This window comes from Octopus bimaculoides, chromosome 22 (assembly GCF_046866305.1).
Source record: "Octopus bimaculoides isolate indiv1 chromosome 22, ASM4686630v1, whole genome shotgun sequence".
NCBI lineage: Eukaryota > Metazoa > Mollusca > Cephalopoda > Octopoda > Octopodidae > Octopus > Octopus bimaculoides.
The window spans coordinates 24223909-24241577 of record NC_142949.1 but is presented as its reverse complement, the minus strand read 5'-3'; the positions used below and the strand labels follow the sequence as shown (position 1 = coordinate 24241577).

At 36.0% G+C, this 17669-nt stretch overlaps 1 protein-coding gene across 5 annotated transcripts in view; it reads left to right on the top strand.

Moving 5' to 3' along the window:
• LOC149131416 (methyltransferase-like protein 27) overlaps window positions 1–16470 on the top strand; it is a 59644-nt gene extending 43174 nt beyond the window's left edge. For all 5 annotated transcript variants that reach the window (XM_089339836.1, XM_089339838.1, XM_089339837.1 and 2 more), the window contains 3 exons: window positions 11412–11544; window positions 13006–13098; window positions 15564–16470. In XM_089339836.1, coding sequence (XP_089195962.1) covers window positions 11412–11544; window positions 13006–13098; window positions 15564–15748 — 411 coding nt within the window. In that variant the 3' untranslated portion in view covers window positions 15749–16470. The remainder of the gene's footprint in view (window positions 1–11411; window positions 11545–13005; window positions 13099–15563) is intronic.
• The last annotated feature ends 1199 nt before the right edge of the window (window positions 16471–17669 follow it).

Genomic DNA, 17669 nt, shown 5'->3' with positions numbered 1-17669 from the left:
AGATTAAATATAATATATAAATGCATAGTAACAATAAATAATAACTCACATAAAATGGTATACATAAGAATCTCTATTAATTTTAAAGAAAGATACCTGGCACATATACATTCATTTAAACCAAATATAAATAATAATACAACCTCACTAGCTACATATATACAAAAACTTAATAAAAATAAAACTAATTATAAACTAGACTGGTCAATAATGGATTCCGCTACACCATACACACATAAATCAAAATATTGTCGTTTATGCACAATAGAATCGCTGAACATATTATTATATAAACTAGATAACTTAATAAATAATAGATTAGATGCGATAACATCATGCAAACATAGATATTATAAAACTTTCAAATATTATAATAAATCCAAAAATAAGGTAAAATAAAAAAACCCGTTTGTATTCTTAAGAACTTATCTATATAAAAAGCGCACATATTTGGGTGTACATACATATATTTATATATACATGAATATAGGGGAAACATTAGAAATATATATGCATGTTAAACGTAGAGATTTAGTGGGGGAATTCTAATGATAACTATTTACAATTAATGAATTAAAAATGAATGATGAGAGTTTGAACTCAGATTCCAATATATTACTTCAGAAAAAAAAAAAAAAAAAAGTGAAATCGAATTTAAAATGGAATCTTCTCATAAAAACACTATTTATTTGCAACTTTCGGAAATCTACTAAATTTAAATTTCAATGTTAAATACTCGTGGTGGACAAACTTTCAAAATTGAATCGGATTTACAAAATTACCAACACCTATAATAACAAGATGAAATTCGCCGAGATCTTGTATACTTTTAAAAAATATACCAATTTTTATATAAATAAATGTTCAATAATCGAAACTTCAACAAAGGAGAAAACGAACAAATTTTACATACTTCAGAAGGACTAACATGAAAACTTATAAGAAGGACAGTATATATTATTATTTCTAATTTTTAGACTTTAATAATATATAGGTATATAAAGGATTCTTAATGCATCTCTGAAGAACGGAATTACTAACAATAAGATGATCTTTAGATCACTTTGCGATTGTAGTAATATCCGTGAAACGATCGTAAGATATTTTATTCTTTTAACTTTAGGCTTCTTTATATTTTATATTTTAGAATTTATAATATTCATGCTTATTTACACATAAAATTTTTATACGCATATATATTTAAACATATATTTATCTATTTTTAGATTTTTATATGTATCGATATTTATATTCCGTATTTTTATTTTTATGTTTTGAACTTTTAAATTTATTATGCTACCATGTTATGTTGGATATATATCTTTTGAAATACTAAATATTGATTTCCTAAATATATTATTGATGAATTAATAATATAAAATCACATATATACACATTTATTTGCTCAAAGATAATTGAGCACTCAACATAAGTTCAATTATATATTCTTTTAGAATATTAATTATAAAAGTTATATATATATACATATATATATATATATATATATATATATATATATATATATATATATATATATATATATATAAGGGCATAACTATACAAGAATGCCTCACGTTAACTACCGTAATAAACACATGTATTTATTACTGTAGTTAACGTGAGGCATTCTTGTATAATTATGCCCTCATATATATAAATAGATTAATATGATTTAGGAAAAAACGATAGTCTTCCCTATGAATTTTTTTCACGATAACTACTTGATAAATTCTTATATAAGAGTTTATCCTATTATTGTGTGTGTGTATATATATATGTATGTATGTATGTATGTATGTGTGTGTATACATTTTGTGGGTCTGTCACCATCGCTTGACAACAGATGTTGGTGTGTTTACGTCCCCGTAACTTAGCGGTTCGGCAAAAAATACGATAGTATAAGCACTAGGCTTACAAATAATAAGTCTTGGGGGTCGATTTGTTCGACTAAAGGTGGTGCTCCTGCATGGCCGCAGTGAAATGACTGAAACAAGTAAGAGAATAAAAGAGTAAAAGAATACACACACACAGACACGCACGCGCGCATCCGCACGAGTGATATACGAGTGATTGGACAAACGAAGTAATGCGACACTCAACTAATTTGGTAAGAGATACATATATAAGTTTAATTCGAACTACTTAAAGCTTCGTAGGCTGCTTTGTCAGGTTTTTAGAAACCGAATGAGGAGAGTTCACGATGACTTTTAAATACTCGACTGCTAGTTGTCAAGGCTGGTCACCAGGTATTATTGTGTCAATTCTGTATTCCAATCTGAATTCCTAGGATCATGTGCTAGGACAGGATATTGGCGTCAAACTGTCTAGAAAGTGATAATTAGTTTCTTAGCGACGTCACATCGTTGTTGTTGTTGGGTGTGAAAATATATGAGTTTATGTTGGTGTGTGTGTATGCAGGAAAGGACACTGAACATTTGTAGCGGGGAGGGGGGTGTCTTTTCATTGTGCTTGAGACTATGATGCCCTCGCGTGCATGAGTCTCCTAGTCATATGGCCACCGGATATCTTGCCCTGGGTTATTTCTGGATCATGGCATTCGGGTGGAGAGGGCCTGTGAGATGCTGTGCAAACCTTATTAGAACTATTATTTTAGGCTACGCAATCACTGGTCGAGTAGGAGGGCGTCATGGCGAGCATGTAAGCTTCAGACGAGAACCCAGATGAAACCGAGAACAGATGCAATAACGTGTGTGTGTGTGTGTGTGTGTGTGTGTGTGTGTGTGTGTGTGTGTGTGTGTGTGTGTGTGTGTGTGTGTGTGTGTGTGTGTGTGTGTGTGTGTGTGTGTGTGTGTGTGTGTGTGTGTGTGTGTGTGTGTGTGTGTGTGTGTGTGTGAGAGAGGGGTTGGTGCAAAAGTAATGTACGATTTAAAGAGCTATAGTAAAAATGAATAAGCCAATGGCTATGGAAATATTTATTCATTAACATACTCTCCATTGTTTTCAATGACCTCATTCCATCTTTCAGCAAGCTTATAAATACCTCGCTTGTAGAATTCTGTAGGTTTAGAACGAAAATATGAATCCAACTCATTTTCAATATCTTCTCTTGTTGTTAACCTAAGTCCATCGAAATGGTTCTGTAGTCCTCGGAACAGATGGTAATCAGAAGGAGCAAGGTCAGGTGAATATGGAGGATGAGGCAGTATTTCCCAAACAAGTTCTTCTAAGAGAGTTTTGGTCAGTTGAGCTGTGTGAAGACGAGCATTATCGTGATGGAAGATGACACCCTTTCTGTTAACCAAGGATGGTCGCTTTTGGCTCAGAACTGTTTTCAAACGACGAAGTTGCTCACATTAAAGATTAGCATTAATTGTTTGGTTGTTGTCCAACAGTTCATAATGGATTACTCCTTTAATATACCACCATACACTCAATATGATCTTCTTTGGATGAAGTCCTGCTCTCGGTTGTTGAACTGGCCGTCCTCCTCGACTGATCCAAGAACGGTGACGTTTAACATTATGGTAAAGAATCCACTTCTCATCACCTGCAACAAGCCTATCTAAAAATGTTGCTTGAAAGTGTCGCAAAAGCAACGATTGACAACAAGCAACACGCTGTTGTCGAATCTCTGGAGACAGCTCGTGGGAGACCCATTTTCCAGCCACTGAAACCTTTCCAATGTGTTTTAGCTGGCGTACCACGGTTGTATGGGCCACGTTTAACTGTTCTGCAAATCCCTTAGTGATAACGGTAGGGTTCTCTGAAACAAGAGCTTCCAACATTTCGGAATCAAACTTTTTTGGACGACCCTCTTTTGATAATCTCTTCAACTTAAATAATAAATATGCAGCAATATTCAAGAATAAAATTAGAGTAGGCCATAGCCTGACTAGTAACTTAACTACTAGCCTCGATAATATCCTCGATAAATAATAAGCTAGACACCTCCTACGAAACCAGGAAAATTAGTAACATAAAACATAACAGCCAACCGACAAATAGAATAAATCTCACTCCTAATGACGCGCCTTCAAGCAACACGGACAACGACCCGAGGAACAGTAGCCCCCATTCTCAACACAACACTAGCACAGATAAACTGAATATTTTATGTGGCTGCAGAAACAGAAATAAGTGTCAATTTTCTAATGAGTGTAAAACAAAACGTGTTGTATACCAATGCGACGTGCTTGCAAATAACCATACAAAATCGTATATAGGAGCCACGGAAGAGCCAAATGATATTAGATACAATTCACACCAATCTAGTTTTAGAAATAGAAGTAAAGCAAACTCTACAGGGCTTAGTAGCCACCTCTGGGAATTAAAGGATAAAAAAAAACATTTATAGTTTAAAATGGCGTATCCTAGCAAAACCCTCGTCTTTTAACACTACCAATAAGCGGTGTGATCTTTGTTTAACAGGACGCCTCCAAATATTAATGGCTAAACCGCCTCTACTCAATAGAAAACATGAAAATTATATTTTTGTCAACATATAGTCCAGTTTGTCTTTTCTAAGTTTCATTAAACCCGCTCAATCCTGTACACATCACCACCTCTTAACCTCGTTGCCATATGTTGTAATGTAATTTGTTACGTTCAATAAATAAGATAACCTATCAACAGTAAAAACAATGTAACGAACTAACAATTCCCTTTATGAACCAATAATCAATATTCCTTGTGAACTAACCAGCCGACACCTTCCAATCTCACTGTGAACTAATACGAACTTCACTTGACTCCAAACTCTGAACTCACTCGGATCGTTACTATTTATACTTTACTCGGACCAATCTATCTCTCGCAAAGGGGCATCGTAACTCTCATCACAACATTCGTTCATAATTTAATATAGTTTTCAACTTAAGTTCTCATGTTTTTATTGAGATGCTCCTCACCTTGATTTTACCTATCTCTTCTTTCGTGCAGAATCTTTGGTATTCAAAGCGGAATTGTACAGTGGTTTAACTGATCATTTAAACAACGTTGCACAATATGCTGTAGTTCAGCCTGGGCGCACACTTATTCTTCCATCTTCGTCTCAAGGATCCCCACAAAACATACAAGAATGCTATCACAACACAATGGCTACACTAAATCAACGTAGCACACCTGATATTTTCATAGCTGTGACATATAACCCAAACTGACCAGAAATTAAGGGAAACCTCTTTCATGAATGAAATCAATCAGATGGATTAGATCTGGTAGTAAAGTGTTTCAAACTGAAGCTAAAACAAATTTTGGATAACGTTACAAAAAGACACGTTCTCAATAGAGTTATAGCTTATTTGAGCACTATTGAGTTTTATAAAGAGGTTTACCCATATCTTGCAGCAAGATGACAAGTTTAAAGATCTGGTGTAAAGACATGAAGTTGTTTGTTTGCGCCGAAATTGCTGACATAAAAACTGAACCCTTGCTTCATGTTATTATAAAAGAATGCCTGATACATGAACCTTGCGGTGAAGAAAGCCTGAAAGAAACTTACATGGAAAATGGACACTGCCGAAAGAAGTTTCCTAAAGAATTTCGTCAATAAACAGGAACAATAAGCTTTTTTCCGAGAAGGTAATGAAAAAGAAGCTGCCTGTCTAACACTCCGTTAACAACATGGCTTGTCCTTAACGAACAATATAAAAACACGTGACACTTGTTATATACTAACTTCCCATATCCTTATATGGTTGACAAAGAGATGACTGTTAGGAAGCCACACAAGAGAAGAGGAGAGAAAACTATTTCAAGACTTTATCGTGTATGCCTTAGAGAAGAAGAAAGATTTCATCTGAGATTGTTATTGTTACACGTTAAAAGAGCTCGCAGTTTTGATGATCTTAGAACAGTTGATGACGTACTATATAACAATTATCCTGAAGCTGCAAATCAAAGGAACTTTCTGTAGAATGATGATATGCGGAGGAGATGCTTGGCAGAAACATCTGTTGCTCAGATGCTTGAACCCCTCAGGCAGTTATTTACTCTAATCTGTATTTTTACTGCTCTCCAAAGACCTTGCAGAATTGTACTGTCAGCTTGAAGACAGCAGGATTGAAGACTATGCCAGAACAAAAACATGAAGTTGCTGTTCAGAGGGCATTACAAGCTATAGACTCGATTCTCTTCTTACATGGCTTACACTGCCAGGATTTATATCTGCCTACTGTATACACCCAAATTATTGGAGAGAATATTGAAAATTACAATGAAACGACTGTTGAAGCTGAAAGGCGAATAGCAAACACTAACTAAAAGCAATGTGAAATACTTGAATATATCCTGACTGCAAATAAAAGTGTTGATGCAGAGAACAATTCTTTTTTCTTTATGGACGGTCCTGATGGTTAAAGCAAAACATACCATATAACACTTTGATCATTTATATGATTAGCCTGAACACAACTGTCACTTTGCTGCAGATTTGCTTATTGGAGGAAGAACACTCCACAGTGAATTGAAACTTCTTGTTCGAATTGCTGAAAACTCAACATCACACATGAGAATACCTTCTGAAAACTCTACGAAAATAAAAGCTGTTACTGCAATAATAGTTGACAAAGCCTCAACGCTTTCCAGCAATGCACTTCGTGCAATTGATATCCTCTGTTTTAAGGAAATTATGTCACCAGATCGGCCATTTGGTGGCAAAGTTTTTCTTTATGGTGGAGAATTTAGCCAGGCAGCACCAGTTATACATAAAGGTTCAAATGCTACAATTTTAGAGTCTTGCATAAGAATATCAAATCTGTGGAGATTTCATAAACTAAGCTTTACAGAAAATGTAACAGATTGGAGGACGAGAAGATTTCTTTTGAAGGTTGCTGCAGATCGCTATGAAAACACGATTGATATATATATATATAATATAATATAAAAGATTAATTAATTAATTAACAAACAAATCAGTCTACTCTGACATTACTACGTGGTAAATCAAAGGAATGTTTTTCTTGAGAAGATTATATTGCTGTTGTTGATTTTTTTTAATTCTCGGACTCATTCAGGAATGCCGCCGCACGTGCTGAAATCTAAGCTTGGATAGATTATGTTATTGGATAATCTGACGAGAGAGGATTATTGAATGGCACCTGTTTGTTGGTAATGTCCCTGCATGATCTATACATTCATGGAAAGATAGTAAGGGGAAGTGTTTATCCTTTGGATGAAGCTTTCACCAAGTGTGACAAATATTCCTTTTGTGATGAACGGAACAATTTCCCATAAAAGCAGCATTTGCCATGACCATCAACAAATCACATCAGTCATTTAATCAAGTTACTGTTTACTCATCTTCTCTTTTGTTAAGTCAATGAAAGCTTTATGCCCCGATAACAGTCATAAAATACTAATAAATAACTATGGGAACGGAAATCGCAGTTCTATGAATATTGTGACAAAAGAACTATCCGAATAATACTAATTACATTTTAAGTTATATAGGCGTATGTACAACTTGCATACATATAAAAATGCAAATAGTCTAATGTGAATTATCCCTGCAGTGTATTAACCAATGTAAGACTACATGCATATATTTCGATTTCATGCAAATACAGTATTATTATCTTGAATTGATTTTATGATTATTATTAAATCATTCAATGAAACATCAAAAAAAAAAAAGAGTATTACCAGTCATTTTTGATAGCATGAGTATCGATTATGACTCATTATTTTTACCAGGTAGATAACATTTAAGAATTATTGGAAATAGATTTCATTCTTTTAACTAAAAAGCGTGATGTCTTTAAATAAGAAATTTATCAATGTAATTTTTTTTCATTGTTTTGATGTGTCATTTTCTATCATTAATGAAACTGTCGGCTAATTTGAAAATAAGATGAGTTAGTCACCGTTGGGACACATTTGATTATAGATCTTCTCAAATAGAGCTGAGCTGAAGTTAAATAACAAAGAACGACTACAATGCAATCAAGACAACAAGATAGTTTCTGAGTGGCCACTCGACCTACTAGAAATAGATGCCAATTCTCACATAAATTTCACTTTACAGTCATAGATAAGGAAATGGTATTTTACACAAAGTAGTCGTCTGTACCCCTTTAATAATGGAAGGGTTACAGCTGAAGTAGCTTTCATCATATGTCTTCTCGATCAGAGTTGACCTTACATTGAACAATCTTTTCTTGCTTCTACCCTACAAGCACTAATTGGATATATAAAGACATTTAAAGGTGTAAATTAACAGTTGTTATATTGCTCTTAGAAGCAGAATTCGGAGGTGACTTAAAAGAGCAAGGAGTAAATTAACAGTTGTTATATTGCTCCTAGAAACAGTATTTAGAGGAGCCAGTCTTTCGTTACACGACGGTGTTAATAATAATTCAGACGTTTAGTATCCATTGTATTATGGTCGTTGTCACTCAAGACATACAATACAAATCTAACTTGTTTCGTGAATATACTTTTAAGCGGAAACAATAAACACACGTTTGTCTCGTCAGCTGTTCTAATTTCTTTGTTTTGAATGTTGGGGTAGAATAAAAGAGTAAAGGGTTTGCTTTTGTTCTTACAATTGTAAAAATTATCTAGAAAGAAAAGGTAAATTTAAATAAAAAAAAAAAGAGAGAAAGAAAAGAAAAAGAAGAACCACATGGTTTAGTGTCTGATAATTTGTATTGTATATAGTGTATTATCGTAAATGTTCTATTGTGAGACTGGCCGTATTGTGCTGAGGTTAACTCGTGAGTGTTGTACATGAATGAGCCAGTCAGGTATCAGACTAGCAGCTAAAGGTTTTAGTGGTAGTTGAAGATTTTTCCACAAACCTTTATTCTCTTCATTTGAGTTATATTTTTTTACATAAGACGAATTAACAGAGATGTTGGAGTTGTTAGTGCTGGATAGAATGCTTAGCAGTATTCGTTCTGATACTCTGTGATCTGAGTTCATATCCTGTGGAGGACTATTTTGCCTTTCTTTCTAATGTACTAGTAGTAAGGTCTCTCTTTCTCTATCTCTCTCTATCTCTCTCTCTCTTTCTCTCTCTCTCTCTCTCTCTCTTTCTCTCTCTCTCTCTCTCTCTCTCTCTCTTCAAGAAGTTGGCTGTAATCAGATCTGGAGAGGGATGAACTGCACCAAGTTAAGATGCAGAGACACTCGGAATGCAAGGAAAGTGCCATGTGACTCCATTCAAAGTTGAAGACGCATAGAAGGACGGTTTCTTCAAATGAGATTTTCATTCAGCAATAAAATATCAATTTCTGAGATCAACACACCGTCTGAAATTTTGTGACAGAGTACATTCGATTAACTTCTCTCCAGTCTGTTACTGGGGCTTACCTGTTTATCAATCCTGGGAAGTTGAAAGACGAAGTAGACCATAAATTGTTAAAAGAGGTTATTAGATACCAGGGAATCTTCTAAGTAGCCATTCTCTCGCTTCTGTCACTCACCCCAGCTTTTCAATTATGAAGTAGTGTGATGTCCCTAATTCTTCTTGTTTTCTTCATAAACTCTTTACATGGCGTCTTCCTTTTATTTGAGACATGTTCCAAGTTATAACGAGAAGACTGGGTAAAAATGGAAGCAAATAATTTGGGACAGTTTACCATATTCTTTAGAGGATTTTTTATTTGTTGTTTAAATGGCATCAAACGAGGAGAGAGATAACTATTTAACGGAATTATTAATTTATTATATTATATTATTAATTGTTGTTTCAAAGCGATGGGTTGATAGATTCTTCAAATCAATAGACATAATGCGTTGCGATATTTATTACGTTACTATTCTTTCTAATTTTGAGTCTAGCCGAAGTCAAATTTGTCTTTCATCCTTCTGATATTGTCGACTATAACTCTCTCTCTGTCTCTCTCGCTCGCTCGCTCCCCCCCCCCCTCTCTCTCTCTCTCTCTCTCTCTCTCTCCGTTCCTAATATGTGACTTGGTGTCTACATTAGAAATCAACTTTATTGTTGTTATTGTTAGGTTCAAGGCCGCTATTTTGGCCGAACAGGAACAATCGTTTATATCGACCTTGGAGTTTTGTATTCTTTGAGGTTTTTTTTTTAATTCTTATTTTATCGACTGTAGTAAGACGAAGGGCAAAGTTAATCTGAGACATAAGTAATGCAGTGAAAGAATTCACATTGAACATACTGGGTAATTCTCATTCAAAACTATTCTTTTCTACTTCGTTAGGTTTACTACACACACGCACGCAAGAGCACCTCTACTCATTTCAAACTAAGATGGCCACGGATTTTTTCTGAAAATGTTCCTTCTATTATCTACAAATAGTGCACCTCAGAGTTAGCCTCTGGTCAAATCTTTAAGTTGCTTCAACTCGTTCTCCTCTCCCCCCTCTCTCCTCTCTCTCTCTATTTCTCTCTGTCTCTCTTGCTTTCTCATTCTAAGGATGTATCGTTTCCTTAGGAAACTCCTTACAATATGCATCATTACCCAAAAGGCAAGTCTTTGGATCCTACAAACAATGATCTTGTTAAACCTATTTGCAATGTCTCAAAAGTGATGGAGACAACCATTAACAATTAACCTTCTTCAGTTTTTCTCCCTTACTGCACGGCTATCGTTAAGTCATATTAATGTCTATATCACAGGAATTGTGGAGAACAAGCGTAGATATGGCCTAATGCTTAAAAATTGCTTTTCATGATAAATGAAGTGTTGCGATTGATCTCACTGCGCGGAGTTTAGAGGAAACCTTTTCTGTTATAGCCAGGGTTGGATATAAGTCTTCTGAATGAATATAGGTTGAGAGAAACTGTGTGGAAGCATGTTGGATACACTGTATATGTAATTGAAGGACGAGACTCGTTACAGAAAATAATGTTGAGTTTGACTGGGGATTACGTTGATAGTGCAACTTGCCTGTGAAATACACAGCCATTTTACACTCTGATTCAAGGAGTAAAAAGTTCCATGGATCGAACAACTGGGATACTCGTCGTCGGAACTGACGTAAAATTTCTGGTCAAACTCCAGTGTTTGACCCGAGCAAAAAAAAAAAAAAAAAAAATGTAATAGGTGTAAAACAACATGTAGTAAACGAATAAAAAAACAAAAATGCACGCTGGTGAACGAGGGGGGGGGCAGGGGAGAAGACTCGGAAAATTCACACGACGATCAATCTCACAGGATCCGAAGACTCAACGTTAACACCCGGTCACAAAAATAAATAAAAATAGTATAATAGATGTAAAACAACATGTAGTAAACGAATATGAATGTTCCCAGTCCTCTCACCCCCGCCTCCGTTCGTCAGCGCGCGTTTTTCTTTCCTACGTGTTTTTTTTACTACATGTTGTTTTACACCTATTGCACTATTTTTTTTTTTTTTTGCTCGGGTCGAACACTGGAGTTTGACCAAATTTCTTTACTCAGTGTGTCTGTGCTTCAATACATATTTTCAATAATGTTCTTTACTATTCTTTTTTTCTTTTTCTTTTTTTACCTAAGTTGGCTTCACTTAATTTCAAGAACATCGATGCACTCGATCCGTCAGCTGCCATGCTGGACAAGGCCAAAGTAAAAGGAATTTATACAAACTTCTACTGCAAATACTTTGACAAAGAAGTCGATATTCCAAACGGTAAGCCAACTTTTATTTGTGAAATTATTACCATAAAAACTATTACTCTCTCTCTCTCTTTTACTCTTTTACTTGTTTCAATCATTTGACTGTGGCCATGCTGGAGCACCGCCTTTAGTCGAATCAAATCGACCCCAGGACTTATTCTTTAGAAGCCTAGTACTTATTCTATCGGTCTTTTTTGCCGAACCACTAAGTTACGGGCACGTAAACACACCAGCATCGGTTGTCAAGCGATGTTGGAGGGGGGGGGGACAAACACAGACACACAAACACACATACATATATATACATATATACGACGGGCTTCTTTCAGTTTCCGTCTATCAAATCCACTCACAAGGCTTTGGTCGGTTCGAGACTATAGTAGAAGACACTTGCCCAAGGTGCCACGCAGTAGGAATGAACCCAGAACCATGTGGTTGGTAAGCAAGCTACTTACAACACAGCCACTCCTGCGCCTATTGTATATCATTACCATGGAACTTATTGTCAATTATTATCATAAAAACAATTTTCTATCATCACCATAGAAAATATTGAGTATTTTTATCTTAGAAGTTATTGTCTATTATTACAGTAGAAAACATTGTCAATTTCCACCCTTTGCAATCATACCACACGCAAATATTGTCACAGATTTTCACAACTTTTATCGTTGAAAATATTAGCAATTATTATTATCATACATAGTTATGAAATCACAAAAATATACGTGCATATACAGTGTTGTAAATTTGTGCCTCTAAACAAGGAGTTCGTTTCAGCCATAACATATATGTATAAGTAGATTATTTAAAGTCGTATGGACAACTTTGTATCTGGTTTAAAATTTTAAAATTAATGCGTAAGTACTGAAACTGACTAAACTATTATTAAATTATATGAAACATGAAGAAATCATATATACATGCGACCATATATATATATATATATATATATATATCTTGGTGCAGGTGTGGCCGTGTGGTAAGAAACTTCCCAACCACATGGTCTCGGGTTCAGTCTCACTGCGTGGCACCTTGGACAAGTGTCTTCTACTGTAGCCCCGGGCCGACCAAAGCCTTGTGAGTGGATTTGGTAAACGGAAACTGAAAGAAGCCCGTCGTATATGTATGTATATGTGTATATATATGGGTGTGTGAGTGTCTGTGTTTGTACTCACGCCATCGCTTGACAACCGATGCTGATGTGTTTGTGCCCCCGTAAGATAGCGGTTCGGCAAAATAGACTGATAGAATAAGTTCTAGGCTTACAAAGAATAGATCCAGGGGTCAATTTTTTCCTACCAAAAGGGGTTTTTAACCCAATATATACACACTGTTATTTATAGCTTATTGTGTAGGCACGTGGCCTGGTGGTTTGTGTGTTGCACTCATTATCGCTCGATCATTGGTTCAATTTCTTGAGCAAAATACTTCATGTCATGTTTCTCTGCAATCATTTCTTATTATTCCACAGACTCATACGATGCATTAGTCATTTCTGGAGGCATGGGAGAAGGGCATATACCAGCAGATGCAGTTCCTAAAATGATCGATGTGGTGAAGAAAGGTAACTAATTTTATCTTGAAATTTACTCCGGAATGCATAAAATGTTTGTTGTCAATGTTGGTTTCTCATCCTCGTGTGAGCTGACCCACAATGTAAGGCACTCCAACTATGTTGGCCATCTCAAATTACTTCCGTTGTATATCGAGTATTATATTATCAAAAGTACCCTTTTCAATACCCGGCCAGAATGATAAACAGACAGATAGTAACTTGAGAGTGATTTTAGCGTCTGTTTTTAGTATGTCGAATGACTACATAAATCCACTCTTGTTGGCTTGTATATGAAATGAACATCTCTAAAGAGCGTCTATGGTTATTATCGAACACTTAAACTCTGCGTTCTGCGTTTATGTCTTAAGTATAAATAAACCTTTCAACCCCCCCCCCCCCCGCCCCATACACACACATGTATTTATGTATGTACGTTTCTGTTTTTAATTATCTAGATTCTTTCTTTGAAGAAGGGGATAGTTCCTAACAAAGATACAAAGCTCCATCGTTGGAATGTAGATAACAAAAACAATGTCACATTTTAAACCTGAGAAAAGTCTCGCATAGTTTTACTGTTACAATGACGATTTCCCCGTTCCGTGGTGGTAGGCCCCTTGGGACGCAATATACTATGATACCTTTTCCACCGGCAACTTGGTGTGGTCAGCTACCAGCCCACGCTCCGCTACTCGCCGTCGTTGTAATGTGCGAGTCAGTTCGTTGATTTCTTTTACTGAAATTCCACGCTTATCCAGCTGGCAGTCAGACATTTACTAACAAAACTAATTATTAGTAGTATAAATATAAATTTGTACTCCGAATATAGAAGCCAGTTAGCTAGCTAATGTTACGGGGACGTAAACACACCAACACCAGTTGTCAAGCAATGATGGGGGACAATACACACACACACACACACACACACACACACACACACACACACACACACACACACACACACACACACACACACACACACACACACACACACACACTTGACAGGAAGGACAACAAAAGAAAGAGACCTCGATATCATGCAAATAGAGGAATTTATCTGTAAAAATCTGTGACACTTATTCACAGAGTTTTATCATGGCTACTGAATAAGTGTCACATATTTTTACAGATATATATATATATATATATATATACGACGGGCTTCTTTCAGTTTCTGTCTTCCAAATTCATTCACAAGGCTTTGGTCGGCCCGAGGCTATCGTAGAATACACATGCGCAAGTGCCACGCAGTGGGATTGAACCCGGAATCATGTGGTTTGGAAGCAAGATTCTTACCACACAGCCACGCCTTCGCCTATAACAAGCCCACAACCTACAAGACCTCTTGGTCCACAGCTTCTTCCCAAACCAACCTCCCAACCTGGCTCGTTCCCCTGCTCCTGCCCACGCTGCCGCACTTGCCCTTACCTCTCCAACACCACCCTCCTCACCGGCACCCATCATCGACCCTATCACATCACCGACACCTTTTGTTAATCGGTGTTCGCAAGAGGGTTGTATGAGGAACCAATCGGATTCTCGGATCTCCTTTCATTTCGCGCGCTTCTGTGTGTGTGTGTGTGTGTGTGTGTGTGTGTGTGTGTGTGTGTGTGTGTGTGTGTGTGTGTGTGTGTGTGTGTTTGCAGTCGTTGTTAAACCGATTACTACTTAGTTGACTTGCTCGGTGCAGAAGTTGTAAGGCCAACCATGTAGATCAAACAACATCAAAAATGTCAAAGGCTGTAGAGCCATCTTTCTGTATATCTTGAGTCAAGCGAATTAGACGCCATCATGACACAAGTTACACCAATATTTTCTTATATAACGAAACACTCGGTGGTTTAAGTCATAAAGAAGTCTCAAGATCGATAGAGCTAACAAAAACTTGTAAAATCATTCTGGTGCTTTGGAGGCATAAATGTTATTGGAACAACTCGACATTATGTACACACGTTAAAGTGACGAGCTGCAGAACCGTTAGCACGCCGGGTGAAATGCTTCGCGGTATTTCGCCCGTCGCTACAATCCGAGTTCAAATGCTACCGATGTTGATTTTGCCTTTCATCCTTTTGGGGGTCGATAAATTAAGTACCAGTGAAACACTGAGGTCGATGTAATCGACTAGTTCCCTCCCCAAAAATTTCAGGCCTTATGCTTTCGTAGAAAGGATTATGTACACGCGTGTACATACAAGCTATCTATTCTGCTTTATATAATCTATCATCTTTATTATGAATATTTATATAATTTATATTTATTCTTATTTTTACAATTCTATTTTTCTATCTTTATTCAGCAATATACATTGATATTTAATGTCAAATGATCCAACATAGCTATATCTAAATATATTACTGTATGCTTGTAAAATGCCAAATTTCATGTTCTATTTTTCTTAAACGTCTGAAGATTGGTAAAGAGTAAATCAGAGTAACAAATTATGAAACTTCACCTTATATCCATATTTATATCAACAGGTGGTCACGTGGTCATTGTGATGAGGAAGGAGTACCTGACTTATGTATTAGACTACAAAGACAAACTATTGCCATTATTTCACCGCCTTGAAGAAGAGAAGAAATGGAAAATGATATCTGATAAAGAAGTTCCCAATTATTCATTTAATAAAACAGGAATTGTGTTCATATTTTCAGTTCTTTAGAATGTTAAAAGAATTTTCTAAATAGAGTTAAACGTATGTGTTGATATTATATTTACACACATATATTTATATAACATATCATATATCATAGTTTGGGACTTTAAATTAAAATTTTCTTTTGTTTTTCTATATTTTATTATGCATTTACAAGGTATGGAACTATTTTTTTTTAAATTCATTCATTAACAATATATTTAACAACCCGGTTAAACACGAAACGTATTTACTTTTGTTTTTCTTCAGCCGAGTCACCGTGTTTTCGGAATTAACACTTGAACTCTAGTTTGAGGATGAATGACAAAATTCTTTCATGGGTTATTTTCTTCTACATCAACTACATGTAATTTCCTCATTCTGAACACCTGCATCTGTTGTAACATCATGGAGATCAGGCATAATTCATGGGTATTGCACTGTACTCACTGATGAAGTCATAATAAGTTACTTTAATTTAATCACAGGGCTTTAGATTATTCTTGAAAGTAAATTCTAGCATTTACTTTCCAGAAAGCAAAATTCTAGAAATTTGCTGTTGTGTATACTTTTGAAATAATTTTAAAAGATGGTTAGCCCTATATCCATTAATATTTTAAGACAAAAGATATCTAAAAATATATTGAAATTGAATGTTTACGAAAATATTTTTTCTGTATAAGATAATATATGTATATGTATGTTCTCTATTTTCTTTGGGTTAATAATAAAGATTTGTGTAAATCTTTCTTGTGACGGTTTCTTGTTTGTATGCGAATGCATTAAATGTTTATGATATTGTACACTTGCATAGCCATGCGCCTCACTCACTTCTTTTCGCTTCCTCACGTGTGTGCGCGCGCGCGCGTAGTAGTAACTCTACTGACAGAATCATTAGTACGCCGATCGAAATACTTAACGGCATTTCGTCCATCTTTACTGTTATATGGACTGTTAGATATGTAATTCGTCTGACGTTCCGTGTGTCATGTGGTTCGTCTGAGTTCATTGTTTCATTGTTGTTGTCTTGTGGGACTGTCGTAGAAAATGTCATTGATATATATATGGCGGACATGACTTTTGTTTATTCATAACGAACATTGGGTGAGTGCGTTCTTTGTATGTAATTGAACAATAAATGTAATAATTAAATTGTATAACTCGTTATGTTATCTCTGCGAGTCAGTCCGAGGGAAACATAACAGAGTCTATTGGCGTCGCCGATAGGATACATGCTTACTTTACCGTAAAATTATTCATCGTAATAACAATGGCTGAAAAACAGACAGTAGAACTTATTAAATTGTTTAGGGAACAAATGGACAAGCAAATGCAACAACATCAGAGAGATATGGACGCTCTGTTAAAACTGTTTGGTGCTCGACAAGTTGAAAGGCGATTCTAGTGGCTATTTTTCAGCTGCTTCAACAACAGTGTCGATTCCACCATTTACTGCATTTGATTCAGCGACAGAACTATGGCCTGATTACTGGTCAAGATTCCGTACGTTTGTGGCTGCTAATGCTGTACCTGAAAAACGCATGGCACAAGTGTTCCTGACCAATCAGACTGCTACTGTTTACAAACTACTTGCTAATCTGGCTACCCAACAAAATCCGCCTAAAGATATCAACAACTTGATAATGGCCGAAATCGTTGACTTCATGAAGGAACAGTTCGACCCTAAACTTTTCATTGTGAGAGAGCGTTTCAAGTTTTGGAGTGATATGCAGCGGAAGCCAGGCGAAACTCTCCAGGAGCTGGCAGCACGTATACGCCAGGATGCAGCTACCTGTGATTTTCCAGCGATCACCAACCCACAGGATGAAGCTCTGAGACAGAGATTCATATGTTCGGTTAACAATGAAGCGGTTCTGAAGGCGCTTTTTAAGATAAAAGACTCAGAACTAGATTTTGCCCGTGCTGTCCAGGTTGCCATTGAGACTGA